This window comes from Clarias gariepinus, chromosome 3 (genome assembly GCF_024256425.1).
Source record: "Clarias gariepinus isolate MV-2021 ecotype Netherlands chromosome 3, CGAR_prim_01v2, whole genome shotgun sequence".
Lineage (NCBI taxonomy): Eukaryota > Metazoa > Chordata > Actinopteri > Siluriformes > Clariidae > Clarias > Clarias gariepinus.
The window spans coordinates 32,761,026-32,779,281 of NC_071102.1; the positions used below are offsets into that span (position 1 = coordinate 32,761,026).

At 41.1% G+C, this 18,256-nt stretch overlaps 1 protein-coding gene across 2 annotated transcripts in view; it reads right to left on the reverse strand.

The window, feature by feature from the left end:
* col5a3a (collagen, type V, alpha 3a) overlaps positions 1–18,256 on the reverse strand; it is a 94,456-nt gene that overhangs the window by 61,051 nt on the left and 15,149 nt on the right. Inside the window, exons 3-11 of one of the 2 annotated variants that reach the window (XM_053491606.1) lie at positions 16,638–16,851; positions 16,277–16,439; positions 8,785–8,907; positions 4,293–4,697; positions 1,986–2,105; positions 1,779–1,901; positions 1,304–1,357; positions 1,178–1,219; positions 1,015–1,077 (exon numbers count right to left, since the gene is read on the reverse strand). In XM_053491606.1, the coding sequence (XP_053347581.1) occupies positions 1,015–1,077; positions 1,178–1,219; positions 1,304–1,357; positions 1,779–1,901; positions 1,986–2,105; positions 4,293–4,697; positions 8,785–8,907; positions 16,277–16,439; positions 16,638–16,851 (1,307 nt within the window). The remainder of the gene's footprint in view (positions 1–1,014; positions 1,078–1,177; positions 1,220–1,303; positions 1,358–1,778; positions 1,902–1,985; positions 2,106–4,292; positions 4,698–8,784; positions 8,908–16,276; positions 16,440–16,637; positions 16,852–18,256) is intronic. The other variant, XM_053491607.1, reaches the window with a different exon arrangement.

Consider the following 18,256-nt stretch of genomic DNA (forward strand, 5'->3'; position numbering starts at 1 on the left):
TTTTTTGCAATTTTATTTTGCAATGCTTTCATAAGTGTTAGAAAGATACGAAGATCCTAAAGGGACATGGCAAGAAAAAAAAACATGGATGGGATCAAAAAAATCAATTGAAGGGAAGGATATCGAGATCATGTGACTCAAGGCACATGGGTGTGTGTGGGGAGGCGGAGCGGAAATCCATTAAATCGGAGGGGAAAATAAATTTGGACAAAAAAACAACAAGCCCAGAGATCATGTGACTCAAATCAGTCCTCCAGCGCCAAAGTACTGTGGGTACGTCAGTGCGTTTTAGCCATTGTTGTATTAAAGTACCATGTGGAGCGTCTTGTAGACTAACATGTGTGCCTATAACTTGTAATAGAATCCATCGTAGCATATCTTGTCCTGAGTAGTATAGTTTCCTGGGCTATTCCTTTTGACTTTAGGATTGTTTCTAGGTCCTTCTCCCTTGCAGCCAGTAGACAGCGCTAAAGTTACTCCAACACAACATGGCTTAAATGCACTGGAGTATTCGCGCTTTCTGTGTTTTGGCTGGACGGTATCGGAAGTATGAGTCACATGGTCTCTGGGTTTTTTTTTTTTTGTCCAAATTTTTTCCCTCCCTGGATTCAATGGACCCCCCCCCCCCCAAAGTGCCTTTAGGAGCTCCATAGAAAGGCACTATAGAAAGTGAAATTAGTGAATGAATAAATGAATGAATTAGATAATAATAAGCACATGAATTATAAATGAAATAAATTTTAACCTATTGACTGACTAGCTCAGATCTTTTTCTCACAGTTTACTTTTATCCTATGAACTTTATTCTAGTTGAATCAGCACAGGGGTGTGGGGAATGACTCAGCACACACATACACACACATACAGTACAGTACACTAAAACCGCATAAACACACACAAACAAAAAGTCTTGGCTCCGTGTGCTGGATGTGTGGGCTAATTCTTCATCATTCTAAATTTTCTACTTTCGTTCTACTCTGTGGGAGGAGGAAAGATTTTTGGAGGTTAGCTCACCAGATCACCCGGGTCTCCGGGAGGTCCTGGGGGGCCTGTTACTCCTGGATGGCCTGGAGGACCCTGTCAAACACAGATACACATTAATCAGAGTGGCTTTATCAGATTAACTCCTGAAGCTTGATAATTTCGCTCAACAGTAAGAAAGAAAAGTAGATCTTACAGCAGGTCCTAGCGGTCCGATAGGTCCCTCAATTATTATGCCCTGATGGACAGAAAACCAATAACATGATGAAACTGCAATGAGATCAACAGACATTGTGTATCATGCCTAGTAGTTCTGGCTTACCGGTTCGATAATGGCTGGTTCTCCTTTCTGGCCTTTCTCCAAACCGTGTCTTCCCTGAGAGAGAGAGAGAGAGAGAGAGAGAGAGAGAGAGAGAGAGAGACAAGGACATCTGAGAAAACTCCCCCAAAAAATCGATTGTCCAAAATGAATGAGCCATAAGTATAAATGAATAAATACATACATAAATAAATTCTCAATGTAAACAAAAAACTAATTAGAGATCCATTTCCAAATGAAAATGCTTAGTGTGATCGCTCAACAGCAATAAACATTCAGGGAAGATAAAAACTACGCAGGAAGGATAAGGCGCTACCCGCCTACTTCCACATGTTAGCTCAGAGAGGCCTGTGATTTACGGGACGAGAGTACACTATCAGTCCTTCCCTCTGTCACTTTTTCCAAGAATGACAAGGCTCTCCTTTAAACATCTTCCCTCCTTCACTAGCACGTGCTCAGACACTCGGTTTCGTCCCACCTGTCCGTTCCAGGTCCCCACGCCCTCTCTCGCTGCTGGCCCGTAACGATCCTCGTAGGTCTCATACTCTTCATACTGCTCCGAGCTCTCGCTGCTGTTCCTAAAGTCCTCATACTCAAAGAACTGAAATGAAAATTGCATAAACATCATTAAATCCAGCGGTTTATCTCAGCTCTCGGAGGCTCTGCACTGCACTTCAGCTCCTACCGTATAATCGCTGATGTTGGGGCTCACTGTTACCGTGGAGACAGAGAGGTCAGGGTGCGGACTGTCGTAAATGTCCTCGGTGTCTTCCTCCACCTCGGGCGTTTTTATTGGTTTTTCCTCCTGGATGCAAAAGAAATAGTGAGAAAAAAATAGCCGTGGAAGGAGTGTACCAAGGAGACGTGGAGGGAGAAGGAGAGTGTTCCGCAGTTAGACTGGTCGGGTCAAAGCTCTGTGAAACAGGAATATTAGTGGAGTAGTTCTAGCAGGGTTATGAACGTAGTGGGGTTACAAATCAGCCATCAGATGTGAGGTGATAAAGTAGTGGCTGTGAGGTGGTTATTGCTTAACACAACTTGTTAAAAAAGGCTTTTTTTATTGCTAAACAATCACACATATTTTCTAACTGTTAATATCTATATTTATTACTAGCTAGTTCCAATACTAATTATGTCATAACAGCTTTAAATAGAACACCGCTTGTCATATTTCTGAAAATGATTTCTCAGGAAATTCCTTATTTTTAACATATTTCCTGTGTCAGGAAACCTCCAGCTATAAAGTATGACAATGACAAAGTGCTGACACTGGAGACTCCTTCCAAAAATGTTATTCTGGAGCAGTCTGTTAAGGCTCTGAGTTATTGATCTGAAGGTCAAAGGTTCAAGTCAGAGTTCCACCAGGTTGCCGCTGTTGGGCCCTTGAGCAAGGCTCTTAACCCTGTCTGCTTCAGGGCCGCTGCTTAATGACTGACCCTGCGCTCTGACCTCAGCCTCCTGACAAAGCTGGGATATGCTAAGAATAATGAATTTCACTGTGCAGTAATGTATACGTGACAAATAAAGGTGAAATTTAACTAATACATCTTCCATTTTTTTTCCATTTTTACGTCATTTTATGATTATACTGTAAGTCTTAGCCTATACAGTATAAACCCCTGTGCATTAGGCTAGTTATAGAAACTTAATCAACAGGCTCAACAGGACTATGTGGAATATATTAGGCAAGCTATAGTAGATATTAAAAGCCAAATCCTTCCATTGTCTACAGTATACCGCTTATCCACTGCAGGGTCCGAGGGGGCATGGGGGTTTGTAAGGGGGTCTTTGAATCGTGGCGTTGCCAGGGGAAACCCTCCAAACAAAGAGAAATAATGTAAACTCCGCAAAAATACAGACCAGGGGTGAGATTTGAGCCCCCGATCATTCGCTGCAATAATGGCTTTCTAGTTTGAAACATTTTAAGAGGATTAAAATTTTAGGCATGACACATAAAAAAGACAAAATGTTATGTCCATCTGTACACACAGCTGGAGATGAGTCATATTCCATATCTAGTCCACACTACTACACTACTTAATCTACAAACTATTACTACAATTACTGTCGAAACCAGGGAATACTCGGCTTGATAAGAAGCTTGGCTAATTTTAAAAACGCACTTTGTTTCAGGTTCACTTTCAGGATGGTTTCTGGTTCCGTTTCAAATGGATTTCTGAGTTGTGAATTGTACAAACGAGTGTATTTATTTATATCTATATCTACTGCATATAGATATCGACAGTTATCTATTCATGTTGACATCAAAGATCAGAATAGAGATCAGATCAAAGATCAGAAGCATCTCAGTCCCTTTAAAAGTGGCATGGTTGGTGGCACATGGGCTGGCTCAAGAATTTGCCGAAAATCTTCTGGGATTTTCACACACAGCAGTGAAATATATGTGAAATATAGCCAGATTGTATTGAGAAACTCAAATAATTACTCTTTCTGCAGAAAAGCATCCCAGAACACATAAACAGTGAGGTGAGCGAGCTACAAGAGCTATCAGGTTCCACTCCAGTGAGCCAGGAACATGACCTGATCTTTTTCCAAACTTCAACTGTCAAGTTTCTATGAGTGTGAGCTCAGTGAAGACTTTATGTTTGGCATACTGTGCCTTCTGGATACTTTTCTGCTCATTAGGGTTGAAATCCAGTATAGTGCTTATCTGAGTTAGTGCGGTCACTAGTTGTAGTAAATATAAGCATTCTGAAAGTGAGTTGAAATTTTCAATTTGATTGAATTAGATGTATGTTCAATACAATACGAATGTTGAGAAATGACACAACAAGGTGTTTAGTGCATGCTTCCTGTTGAGTATTGCCATGTCTTCAGACTGTAGTGTTAGTGGTGGAACTGGAATTGGGGTGAGGGCGGTGATGGGGTAGAGTCGGGGGGAGGAGTTAGGAGTCCATGGTTAGAAGGTGTTAAGGTCAGTGGGTGATGAAGAAAGAGGGATTGGGCCGGACGGGCAGTGTTTACAATCTACCTCCACCTCAGTCTGAGTAGATACAGTGACGGCACCGAGTGAAACAGTGTCGTCTTCGGGTGACGTCGCCGGCAGTGTGTCCGGCTCGTGCGTGGGCATCTCGGGGATCAGCTCAGTGGTCAGATTTGCAGTCGGCGTTGCCGTCGTGGGCTCTGTTACAGTCGGGGTTATATCACGTGTGAGGTACTCGGGCTGATGATTGACCACCTCGAGAAATCCCTCCTCGAGAGCTTCTGTTTCTTTCCTCTTCTTCCTGGAGTCTTTCTTTTTCCCTTTCCCTTTCCCTTTCTTCGAGCGGTCCTTTTTCTTCTTACCGTCTTTCTTTTTGCCCTTCCTGTCTTTTTTCGTCTTGGCTGGCTCCTGTTCGTCGCCTTGCATCACGTCGTCAAGGCTGGTGGGTTTGATCTTTTGTGGAAAGGGGGTGGGGTTTAGATAGGAAGTGAATGGAAAAGAATATCACAGGAGCAAAACACCAGAGTAACAGAACAAGTTAACAGTCGAGAGAATGCTGATAACCTCGCTGTCCTGTTTTTTACTTACCACAATAAAACGTGACACCAGACATGCAGTATCTAGGTAGGTCTTTAATTCAAAGCTTCAGTTAAAGCAAAGCTGCTCACGACAGCTCTGATGTAAATAAATGTAGTCTAATCAGATAAAATAAAGAAATAAAACAACAGTAAGGCTTATTATTACCAGAAATTAAATTAATTATAGCTGTAATTAAACATTTGCATTGTAACTATACACTGACCCAGGATATACTAAATAAAGCCTGTAATACTTCTTTATGTTGTTTTTCTGTTTATGACTTTATTAAAACATACCAAAGCAATACATTCCAATCCAGCCTTAAAACTATCAGACAGCCATCATGTACACAGGTGATCACAACACACTCACAGCTTTCACTTTTACATAGCGTTTGCATGTAATGTGCATGTAAGGTCAAAGGTTAAAGGTCATCTGTACCTGATGGTCAAATGTCTGCGTAGAAGCAATTTCTCAGATAAGTTGTGTGTTGGAAGAAGGTGTTTGGGTGTGTTGTGAATGAGATCAGTGTGTAACAAAGGATGTGGGTCAGATACTGATCAGGCCTGATTTTACACGCTGTTCCGTCAGCTGTGGAAAGAATTGGCTCTGATTTTACTTTAGAAACCACACACACACACACGTTCCGTGGGAAGCATGGTGCAGAAATCAATGTTCCCCATGTCCCAGCTCAGAAATCGATGCTTTATTTGCCAGTTTCCTCCCAAAGGCTTTCCCAAAAAATGTGAGCCACTGCCACACTTTGTCATGGCTCTGAGTCACACACACGTGCAGGAAAACAAATGTGCATTCTCACGTGCACTGTGACAAAGATACGCGCACATGCAGGCTTGTTGGTAAGCTTACAACATAAATCCGCACACAGGGGGACGAAAACACCGAATCTATTCACACAGACATATTACACAAGCTTACACTTACCCACACAAACATTTCTCACACTTCTCCTCGGCTCTGGCATTGTCAGACTGGAGTGCACAGTGTGTCCTAGTGCAGGCTCTGTGAGTCAGATATCTTCAGCTCTCAAGTGTCATGGCCTCTGCATTGCCCAGAACCACTACTTTATTACTGCCGTTATTAGAAAGAATGCATTTGTATTGCAGCGTAAAGATGAGAAGCAGAATTATGACTGAACACACGCTCTGATGCTCTGACCCAAAAAATTTAAAGCTAAATCAGTGAAATGAAGAAAATGCATTGACCACAAGGCCCTTTGAGATTGTATGTATTAAAGCAGCTCGTGCAATGTGCACAATGCAACCATACCAATGATGTAACCATAACAACACTGCAACCATAACAATGCTGTACCCATAACAACACTGCAACCATAACAATGCTGTAACCATAGCAATGCTGTAACCAAAATAACGATGCAACTGTAATAATAATGTAACTATAACAACGCTGTAACCCTAACAACACTGTAACCATAACAACACTGTAACCATAACCATGTCACAATCATAATATTGATGCAACCACAATAACCATGTAACAATATCAATATTGTACACATAAAAATAATGCAACCAAAACAATGCAGAAACCATATAATGTATGCAACTATAACAGCAATGTAAGCATAACAAATCAGCAATTAACTATAACAATGCTATAACCATAAAAATTATGCAACCATAACATTGTACCTATAATAATTACTACCTATATCAACTCTGTAATCATAAAACCTATATAACTATCAAGGTGGTGGATTGTAGTGGATGCTAATCAAACATCTTAATATCATAACCCTAACAACTCTGTACTCATAACAACGCTATAACCACAGCAACAGTGAAAGCCTTATCACTGTAACAGTACCAACACTGTAACCATAGCAACACTGTACTAACAACAGTTACAATAACAACTCTGTACTCATGACAACGCTGTAACCATAGCAACAGTGAAAGCCTTATCACTGTAACAGTACCAACACTGTAACCATAGCAACACTGTTGCAACTCTGTACCCATGACAACGCTGTAACCATAGCAACAGTGAAAGCCTTATCACTGTAACAGTACCAACACTGTAACCATAGCAACACTGTACTAATAACAACAGTCACAATAACAACTCTGTACCCATGACAACGCTGTAACCATAGCAACAGTAAAAGCCTTATCACTGTAACAGTACCAACACTGTAACCATAGCAACACTGTACTAACAACACAGTTACAATAACAACTCTGTACCCATGACAACACTGTAACCATAGCAACAGTAAAAGCAGTACCAACACCGTAACCATAACAGTAACAGTACCAACACCGTAACCATAGCAACACTGTATGAATAACAACACTGTAACCATCAGGTTTAAAAGGGAGATTGAGACCTATAGGTGAAAGTAATGCAACTTACTGGATGCCACCATAAAACAAGAAGAAGAACAACAACAGAGTAACCAAAACAATGTTGTAACATAACAACACTGTAACTGTAACAATGCTGTAACCAGAACAAAGCTGTCAACATTTCAATATGTAACCATAATGACGCTGTGAATGTTAAATCCCTACAAACATATTTATGCAATATCCAAAACAACACTGTAAATATAACCACACTGTCACCCAAAGAACGAGTTACCCAGAACAACAATGGAGCCGTAATAATGCAAAAACCATATCAATACTGTATTTAAAATAATACTGCTAGGATTGCTGTAATACTAATTAATCCTCCATGTTTTCTTTTCTGGATTCCCCTCTGAACTCTCACCTCATCAATTTATGCAAAAAAGCAGCGTTTCTGACAACTTTGCATTGCATTTTTAACTTTGGCTCCACTGCTTTTCCAAAATCTCAGCTTCCGACCCTCTTGCGGGTGCTTCCCGTAAGCATTAGTAAAAAATGTCTAGCGTGAGTCTTACGAAATGTCTAGTTGCAAAAGCAAAATCAGACGATGTTACCAGCAGCCATTCAGCATTTGCAGTGACTCAGGGAAGAAAAATACTGTCTGGAATACCAGCTTCACACCTGGACAATAATAATGTATTACCGCAGTTATCCATTCCTCACAGTCTATTATAGAGTCCGTCCAGAACGTGACACTGTCACACACGCATTTACACCCAGGGGGAATTTAAAGTAGCCACTCATTCATTGTCATGCTCCTATAGCAGAAGCGTGCACCTGCTCTGTCCTCACACACACCATCTTACACACTGAAAGCTTTTCAATTTATTGCTTCCTGGACACGAGTTAGCATCGCATCCTAGCTGAAATCTACAAGCTTCCGTTCACTATTGGTTACGTTCGCAGATTCAGGTGGAGAAATCCTCTAAAGGCTGCTGACACAAACAAATAAAATGATTAAGTAATAAATAGACCAGGCAGGTAGCTGTCTGGCGGATACGACTCGGCCTCTGTGTCCTCGCTCTCAGTTTTATCGCTTGGCTGACAGACGGCTGCTCTGGGACGACCGCCCAGAAAACCTGCAGTAAACGCAAACGTGTCTGTTAAAAGCCCAAGTGCCTGGGGCGAGCCAGAGTAATCGGTGAGGATTTACGTTGAAATAAAAGGCATACAAGCTACAAACTTTTTTTTGCCGGCTTCAAGGCTACTCACGTCCTCCTGAACTTTTGAGGACAGGTTGGCCTGGGCTGAGAGTTCACAGAAAATAAAACGGATTTATTTGAAAGGATATAAGGCAATAAATCGAAAATTGCTTGCCAGAAACCGAAGAGCTGGGACTGAGAGAGAGTGGTAAAGATTCTGCAAGAGGACGTGTGAGGGAAGCAAATGGAGGTCAGACTGATCACCAGGTCGATTTCCAAATAACTTAAATTCCCATTTAGCTTAAAAATTCAGTTAAGATATAAAACAGGAGCGTGTTTAGAGGTACTGAAATGCATGAGTCAGATGATGAAACAGCTGCTATGAAAGACCGCCACAGGAGGAGGTTTATGTCTGTGCGTGCTTACCTCCTCGGGTTCGTAGTTCTGGGTGCGATAGGGCAGAGGAAAGTCACAGTCTGGGATGTAGTGGTGACAGTACTCTCCTGCGGCCCGTGGGTCGTCCACAATCAGCAGTTGCTGGATTTCTCCCTGTCATATAAATACACACATAAATACCACCTGATTATACAAGTCATCTGGAAACCCCTGACAACTCAGGCCAAACTTTGCAAAAAGAACAACAGATTATGTCCTGCCAGTTTGAATTTAAATAGGGTTTATTGTTCGCAAGGTAATTATCGGGGCTTATAAAAACCACAAACTACACTCATAAAAGCGCTAATTGAGATCCGAAATCAAACATGCGAAAAAAGATGCACGCTGTAACACGATGTAATTGCTCAATCTGTCGACATAATGACGCACACGAAGCTGCCAAAATGCATACCTACTAATACCCACTTCGTATACACAACATAAATGTTGACGTGTAAATGATACCACTGTAGGGTTATTTTCAAAGCATTGGCTCTATCACTGTCTTTCGGTGAGTGGGTGTGACTCAAGTCTCAGTTCCTTCCCAAACAGTCTGATCTTATCCTTCTTCAGAATGTATACTTCAGATTACTATGATTAACACACTTTGGCTTGTTACTGGTATTCAGCCTTTTGCATCTCATCTGCCATGCGGAAGGGCCGGGTTTAAGTCCAAAAGCCAATGCCCAACACCAAGCCAATGGGGTTGCAGGACTAACCTTAAGGCCGGTCCCAAGGGTATGGTTGAGTCACGAAGGGCGACCAGTACAAAACCTGTGACAAAACAATAAGCGGATTGGTTCTGCTGTGGCAACCAATAATGGGAGCAGCTGCAATGTGAAGAACAACAACTACCACTATTTAGCCTCTTAGGGTCAGGCAATGTCCAAACCCCAGCCACTGGATATAGTGCTAGTCCCAAGCCTGAATAAAGGAGGAAGGTTGCGTCAGGAAAAGCATCCAGCATAAAACCTGTGCCAAGTTGTTGTACAGATGTACAGGTCCGCTGTGGCGACTCCTCGAGGTTGGCAGCCGAAAGACTAACAACAACAACAAGTAGCTCAAAAGGCTCAGCCACTGGGGTTAAGGGGAGCCTTTAAAGGAAATACTGTTCCAAGCCCAGATAAAATGGACATTTTGTGTCAGAAAGGGCATCCAGAGTAAAATCTGTGACAAATCACGTGTGCAGATCATAAACCACCCGTAGTGGTGACCTCTTAATGAGATCAATCAACAAACAAGGACTGTATGGGCCATGTGGCAATAACTCCCAGCCGTGTTCCTGTAATGTGCAAGTGGTGTTGGTGAATGATTGTGTGCATAGTTTCCACAGAAACTATTACGAAAGTTGGTGATAAGTTATCTGTCAGTTTTCAAGGATCAGGTGTTCTACTCGCTGAATGTTCATAGGAACAACTGCAATGGGCTCCAAACCACCTAGGCCGGGATCATTACTAACGGAAGTAAGGACTTTTTTAAAACGTTTAAATGTTTTACTGCAGCCAAGAGTCTCATCACTGTACAGTGCTTTAAGTCTTCTGTAAACGTCAATCACTTTTAGGCCTATGTTCACCAGAAATCGGTTTGACTTTTTTACCGGTTGACTTGAACACCCCTCACAAAATTAGTCTATATATACAGTGGCTTGCAAAAGTATTCAGCCCCCTTGAACTTTTCCACATTTTGTCACATTACAGCCACAAACATGAATCAATTTTTTTGGAATTCCACATGAAAGACCAATACAAAGTGGTGTACTCTACATGTGAGAAGGGGAATGAAAATCATACATGATTCCAAACATTTTTTACAAATAAATAACTGAAAAGTGGGGTGTGCGTAATTATTCAGCCCCCTGAGTCAATACTTTGTAGAACCACCTTTTGCTGCAATTACAGCTGCCAGTTCTTTAGGGTACATCTCTACCAGCTTTGCACATCTAGAGACTGAAATCGTTGCCCATTCTTCTTTGCAAAACAGAGCCAGCTCAGTCAGATTAGATGGACAGCGTTTGTGAACAGCAATTTTCCGATCTTGCCACAGATTCTTGATTGGATTTAGATCTGGACTTTGACTCGGCCATTCTAACACATGGATATGTTTTGTTTTAAACCATTCCATTGTTGCCCTGGCTTTATGTTTCGGGTCGTTGTCCTGCTGGAAGGTGAACCTCCACCCCAGTTTTAAGTCTTTTGCAGACTCCAAGAGGTTTTCTTCCAAGATTGCCCTGTATTTGGCTTCATCCATCTTCCCATCAACTCTGACCAGCTTTCCTGTCCCTGCTGAAGAGAAGCACCACCAGAGCATGATGCTGCCACCACCATGTTTGACAGTGGGGATGGTGTGTTCAGAGTGATGTGCAGTGTTAGTTTTCCGCCACACATTTTCCATTTTGGCCAAAAAGTTCCATTTTGGTCTCATCTGACCAGAGCACCTTCTTCCACATGTCTGCTGTGTCCCCCACATGGCTTGTGGCAAACTGCAAATGGGACTTCTTATGGTTTTATATGGTTAATAATGGCTTTCTTCCTGCCACTCTTCCATAAAGGCCAACTTTGTGCAGTGCACGACTAATAGTTGTCCTATGGACAGATTCCCCCACCTGAGCTGTAGATCTCTGCAGCTCGTCCAGAGTCACCATGGGCCTCTTGGCTGCATTTCTGATCAGCGCTCTCCTTGTTCGGCCTGTGAGTTTAGGTGGACAGCCCTCTTCTCGGTAGGTTTACAGTTGTGCCATACTCCTTCCATTTCTGAATGATCGCTTGAACAGTGCTTCGTGAGATGTTCAAGGCTTTGGAAATCTTTTTGCAGCCTAAGCCTGCAGTTTTTACCCTTTATTAAAAAAGGGGGCGTAATAACTTAACTGCTGACTCAATACATATTATTTATTTTTAATAAACATAATTTATTTTTAAAGCTAGCTCACTTAATTTGATTCTTTGAAAAATACTCTATAACTGTAATATATTGAACGTTAGAAGAGTTGAAAGTAATTAAGACCTGATCATACATAGCTAACTCTGTGAGAATCAAATAAGGGAGGCGGCAGATGGAGGGGTGGGGGTCTTTTGTGTGGATACAACTGGCTTTGGTCCTTCATTCATGTGAAATTTCACTACAAGCACTCTGACATACTCCCACATACTCCCCTCAGAAGCCCTGCGTAAGGGCTCTTATAAATATCATTACTGTACATCCCGTGATGCGGCTCTCTAACTCGCACCACGTACCATTTGCCTTACCTTTGCTAACATCATGACATGAGATATTCGACACTTCGGTTCAATAAAGATTACTGTAGGTCTTTTAGTTTCCGTATTTTACAGGACAGAAGCCACATGTTTTCAGGCACAAGTACTTTACACAAGTATTATATACTGTACTGCTGTGGTAAATCAATGTTTCAATCATAAATGTTTTAATCTACAAAACTAGCAAGAAATACAGGCTACAAAATTGACTAGATGCCAGTTTATTTCCTATATTTTTTTCTTTTTGTTGTCATCAAAAATACTTTAGTGTTTAGTGTTAGTAAGGTTTTTCATGTACTCTGTTACATTACACAACTTCATTCAGTCCCATTTTCCATCCTCTTTTGATATCTAGCTACAGAATGGCTCTGTACTGTACCTAGTACACTACGTCACTTTGATCTTAGCCTGAGATCAAGGCTTTCGGAATGTAATGAGTAAGGAGTTTATCTGTGTAGACTGATGAGTGTGTTTAACTTCCTGTAAATATCAAAGGTTAGCGTGTATCAACGATCCCAGTCTCCTCAGTGGAATTTAGGTTACCCATTAACCATAAGGTGAGTCAGTCACAGCATGGGTGACTGAAAATGTTGTGATCTTTGGCAAGATCTAACAAGAAGCAAATTCTGTGTCGAACATATAACATCAGATGTGCTGCAGATTTCATCCATTTACTTATTCATTCTTTTTAATTCCATTCAACTATCTTTATTTCGACCTGACTATCGCGGTTCATTTACAGTTATAGGATGGAGACTAAGGAGAACTACAACTAAGCAAAAATTAAACAAATCACTTAATGTTAGATCTGCCTGGACAGATCTGGTCAGTTGGTTCTCTCTGATTACGTGCATGCTTTAAGAAAAAAAAAGAAAAAAACATGCAGCGTTATGCGATGCCCTCTTTTGGCCGGAAGCCATAACATTCAGTCCGTATCCAGTTTAAAGCTCTTTGGCAGCTTCTGTTCTTGACCAAATGTTGTTTGCAAGAGAACATTCTTTTGTTTTCCCACTGTCAAGCTTTTCATTAAACGAGGCAAAAAAAAGTCATCACATTAATCTGGCAAACAGATCTTTTACTTGAAAGGTTCTTTCCCACAACCAAAAGCACCTCAATCTGTGAGGTTGCACTTAACAAGAAAATTATGGCATTTCTCTTCAAATGAATCACAATCCTGTAATCAGTCCTTTTCTCCTTGCTGCTTGCTGGACCGCAAAACATATTAAAACACCCACACAATCACACCATGTGTTCCCAAAACAATAATTTTAGACAATTCGTTCGGACCCCATAGTGGTGTCAGATGCATAATGAATTTTGCATCTCATAGAAAATCTGGAAGCATTTAAGGTCTTAGCCATGACCACAGTCTCCAGGGCTGCTCTCCCACGCTAAAGGAACTGGAACAAAACCTATCCCCCCTGGAGAACCCTAGAAACCAGGGCCTGGGAACTGACCCGACAATGGGCCAAGATTTCGCCTCCACGAGCAATGCTGGATCAAACCGGATGCAGCTCAATAAAAATCATAATGCTAAATGACAAGAGTGCGAATGTTAATTGAGATGAATTGGACATCGCTACAAAACGTAAGGAAACAGAAAGATGGTTGTTTTAAGACTTCCTAGTCATAAGCCATGTGGTGAGAAACTGTAACTCACTGTCTCAACTCAACTCAAGTCTATAGTTTTAAGAAGTATAGTGTATTTATTAGAAAATGCATTATTCTGGGCATTGGTGGCTCAGTGGTTTCTCACCTACCATACAAAAGACCTGGGTTCGGTTCCCAGCCAGTGCCCAAACCCAGGCCACTGGATACAGTGCTGGTCCCAAGCCCAGATAAAATGGGAGGGTTGTGTCAGGAAGGGCATCAGTGTAAAACCTGTGCTAAGTTGTTGTGCAGATCAGTTGGTCCGCTGTGGCACCCCCTAAACAGGAGCAGCCAAAAGACTAACAACAACATTAGAAAATGATTCCAGCCCAAAATTAAAACCATTTTAATATTATATTTTATTTTGATTTATTCAACCGCTCTCTTCATATAGCTTTAACCATAACATTAACACCACTGCAATGTGAATTGAATAACACTGGTTATCAATTATATACCAGGAAACTGGTGACAGAATAATGGGCACCCAAGGCTTATCAATGCCTGTGGGAACCAAAGACAATCCTGTCCGTTCTAATCCCATAGAAAAGCCAATGTAGCACAAATTACTAAAAAAAGCATTTTTTGCATCACAGGTTACTGTGTATGGATTTTAGCAGGCAAAGGAGTCGAAGTTGTTGATCCTCCAAACTTCTGAGAGCACACCCCAAGTCTTGTGGAGTCCTGCCCCGAGAGCCCAGAGCTGCATCGGTGGAACATAGGGAACCTACATAATAATGAGCATAATTTTTTGGGTTATAATCCGTGTAAGTAAAGAAGGAGAGCTTTTATGGGGGTCCACTTTTCAGAAATGGATTTTGGAGGCGAGGTGAAAGAGATGAGAGGGCGGATCCTGAGCAGTAATGGTTAATTGCGGGGAAAGTGTTATAGAAGGTTAAACATGAATGTGAGAGAGGTCAGGAACATTCAGTTATTGCAGGGTGTCTGAAGAAGGTGTGGCATCGAATGAAACATCTGGTTTGGATATTGAAAAGACAGAGATGTGTGGCTATTAAAGCTATACTTCACATTGAATAATAAAATTAGGGCTTTAAAAATATTAAAATAAAAACTAATGGGGACTTATTTGCATAATGCAACGGGTTTCTAAAAGCTCATTATTTATGATTAGCGAGCCCCATTAGCCATGCTGGGTGAAGTATTCCTTCAAGCTAGCGCACTGATAACAGTGTCTTTCTGAAGGTTAAAATATACACAGCTAATGGGACTAGAAGGCTGGACTGTTGTCCTCAGGGAGCGGTGGATATGAAGAGAGAGCAGTTTACCAAATACTGCGCACACTAAAGATGGAGACACAAACCCTTAGGGTAAGAATTAATGATAGAATTTTTTTTTTTGCTTTCCTCTAGGTTTCAGCAAACTCCACATGCCAAAACAAGTGTTGTGAGTCATGTAGGTCAATCCAGAACCTTAAACTATGCTAATGCACCCGCAAATAGCTACAACACGACCCAAATTATACAGTTCATTATCCATTTATCCTATTTGAAAGCCACTCCGACAAGCTTCATGCTTAAGTAGATAGATGACTTTTGACCCAGCCGTCCCTATAAGTACCATGAAATACAATATTGCTGTGACATGCTAAAACATAATCCATGGCAGAAATGTCAACAAACAGCTTTCTCGAACAGTAAACACAAATCCATCAGTGGAGACCACGGCACCCAAACAAGTCCGAACAGCACCCGAAGATAAAAAGCCTCGGGAGTAGAATCCAGTAGCTGCAGAGCTCGCACAAACAAAATTTCAAACACACATCCGATAAAGCCGTATGGCTTGAAAAATGCAATATATTTATTCTATACTGTATTACCTATACTGAGTATACTGTACTAAGCGTACTACAAGGCACAGTCAAATCAAGCCAGGAAATCTAATGAATAAAGAGAAAAAGCAAATTACATTTTCAGAAGACTTCAAGCACTGGGACTCTTAGCTGTAATAAAACATTTGAATGGTGCAAACGGTTTAAAGAATGCCTGCATCCATGCTTGACGATTCTGTTCGAGGTGGTTCAGAGCCCACTGCAGTCATTCTCGTGAACGTTCAGCAAGTGGAATACCTGATCCTTGAAAATCCACTGATAACTTGTTTCCAACTTGCAGGAGAGATGCATCTCTGGGATAAGCTGCATCCCCGGACAGGCCTGACCTCGCTCCAAACCATTTACACGTCTGTGCCATTAAAGGAGTTCCTGGAAGGCCAGCATTTCAGACGTGAAGCAGGGAGTCTGATCATAGCTCTGGTGTACTTTCTACATTGATGATATCCAAGCACTAGTAATACACTGGGATAAGTTTATTAGTGTAGAAGGGGATTATATAGAGAGATGAAGGGAGTTTCTATTTTCTGTGTTCTGTCGTTCTGCACAATCTGATCTGACTTGAGCCCCAGAACCTCCACCATAAAACTTTAACCAAAAATAACCATGATTATTAACAAACCATGGGCCAGGTAAAAGGAATAAAACGATAGTAAGTTAAAAGCAACTTCACATCCACATTTTCCTATAGCACTGAACATATCCCATTTACAAATAAAGTTCCTGCAAATTTTACCTCAAACACTTCCTCGTCCAGTAGCCTCGTCCCGAACACAGTAACGCCGTCGGTGCGGACCACAGGATCATCTCCACGGTGCAAATCCAGAGTATCCACCTTCTTACAGTCCAAATACAGGGTGACTGTCTTTCCTTCTATGCTGTAGGCAATACGGTGCCACCTAACAAGAAGAAACCTCAGCGTTAACCCTCATGTCTTAAAGTACTGTACCATTCACTCTTTCAGATCTATATCATAAATAAAGATTAAATGGGGTTGAAGTCAGTACAGGGCAGACAGGGACACTGGTGCATTGGTATTATCCATTTAGTCACGCACCACTTTGCTTCTTTGCCTTAAAGTATACAGTAACACTCACTTTCCGTCAGCTAGGTTGATTTTCTTAAAAGTGGGGTAGAAATCAGGAGTCGGCTGTCCCTTGTGGTCCTCATAGAGGAAGACGGGTGATCTGCCCAGCTCCAGGCCTAGCTGCTGCACTCCCTGCTCATCGTACATGGACATCAAGAAAACCTGCGCGTTCTTTTTTGCCCGCACCGTCGTCATCAGGGAGAAGTTTTCAGGAAAAGTTGAGTCTATCAATATATACGTCATAGAGACAGCAAAAATCAATACAAATATAAAAGTGTGGTATTTGTGTGTATTTTCTGTTAGAATGTTTATACAGTACGGTGCAACTGTATATGTTTTGTCATACAGTGGAACCTTGGATTACGAGCATAATTTGTTCCAGAAGTGGACTCATGTTTCAAAACACTCAATAAATACATAAAAATAATTAATACAAAATATAAAGTAAAAATAAAACAAATTAACCTGCAATTTACCTTTGAAAAGAATCGCAACAGAGCAATGTTTCTGTGTAGAGCAGAAAGAAAGAGTTTGAGTGTGTGTTTGTGTTTGTGTGTGTGTGTGGCACGGTGTCCAATGACGCACGCGCACACAGACACAAAGAGCAGGCTGATACAGAAAGAGAACATGGATCTTTAACCTCTGTAATGAGACTTGCTTTTGCTTTACTTGCGTGCTGTACAAACATGCATATAGACACAAAATGGTCACAGTGGTCACAGTGTTATAGTAAACAGTACACGCGTGCACGGATGTTGATTGTACCAGTAAGAGTCGCGCACTAAGACCCAGCAGCATTATTACCCACAATAATCGAGAGAAAATCATTAGCTCAGTTGTGATCATGTGACGCTCAGCGTCAAAACAAGAAGTGCATGAAAATAAAAATCTTCGCTCATCTTGCGGAACAATCGCAAACCGCGTTACTCGCACTCCGAGGTTCCACTGTATGTTGCTTCAACTTTCTTGTATCTTAATTGCAGTCTTAAGGAATTGTTCTTGCCTTAGATTTTCAGTCCAGTCCCTGTTCCTGACCAGTTTCAAAGGAATGTTTTGTGTTTGTTAAGCAACACAGTGACCTATGAATCATTCAAGCATAAATCTTTTTTTATTTAAGGCATGAACCAGAGTAAGTCAGAAGATCAGGCCGGTGATTAGAGTATTGGTTATGCTGAATGCTGAGCGGTAGAAACAGACAAGAGGGGAACTGAGGTTGCTGCTGAGGTTGTTACATAAACCAATCTGTTTTAAATGGTATTTTTTGGCACTTTGTACCCTGTCACAGTAAAACATTTGTTTCCTTTTCTTTAATGTAATTGACATAATTAAATTTTTATTTTAGTTTATTTAATATAAAGAAACAAGGGGGGTGTCAAAACTTTTGCACAGTACAGTAGTGTATATCATGAAATTTTAAAATTAACTAACAGTAGGGTACTAGTTCATTTTTGAATAGGGTGTGAGCCTGTATCGCTTGTAAAAATTTTAACATTCCTTTTATAGCTGTTAGAATTTTGATAAAATTTTATCCACGGAATTATTTAGATTGTTATTTTTATTGTTTGTTATTTGCATTGTATCCTGTATGTATAGATGTAGTAAAGCTTTGCATCAACCTCCTATTATACA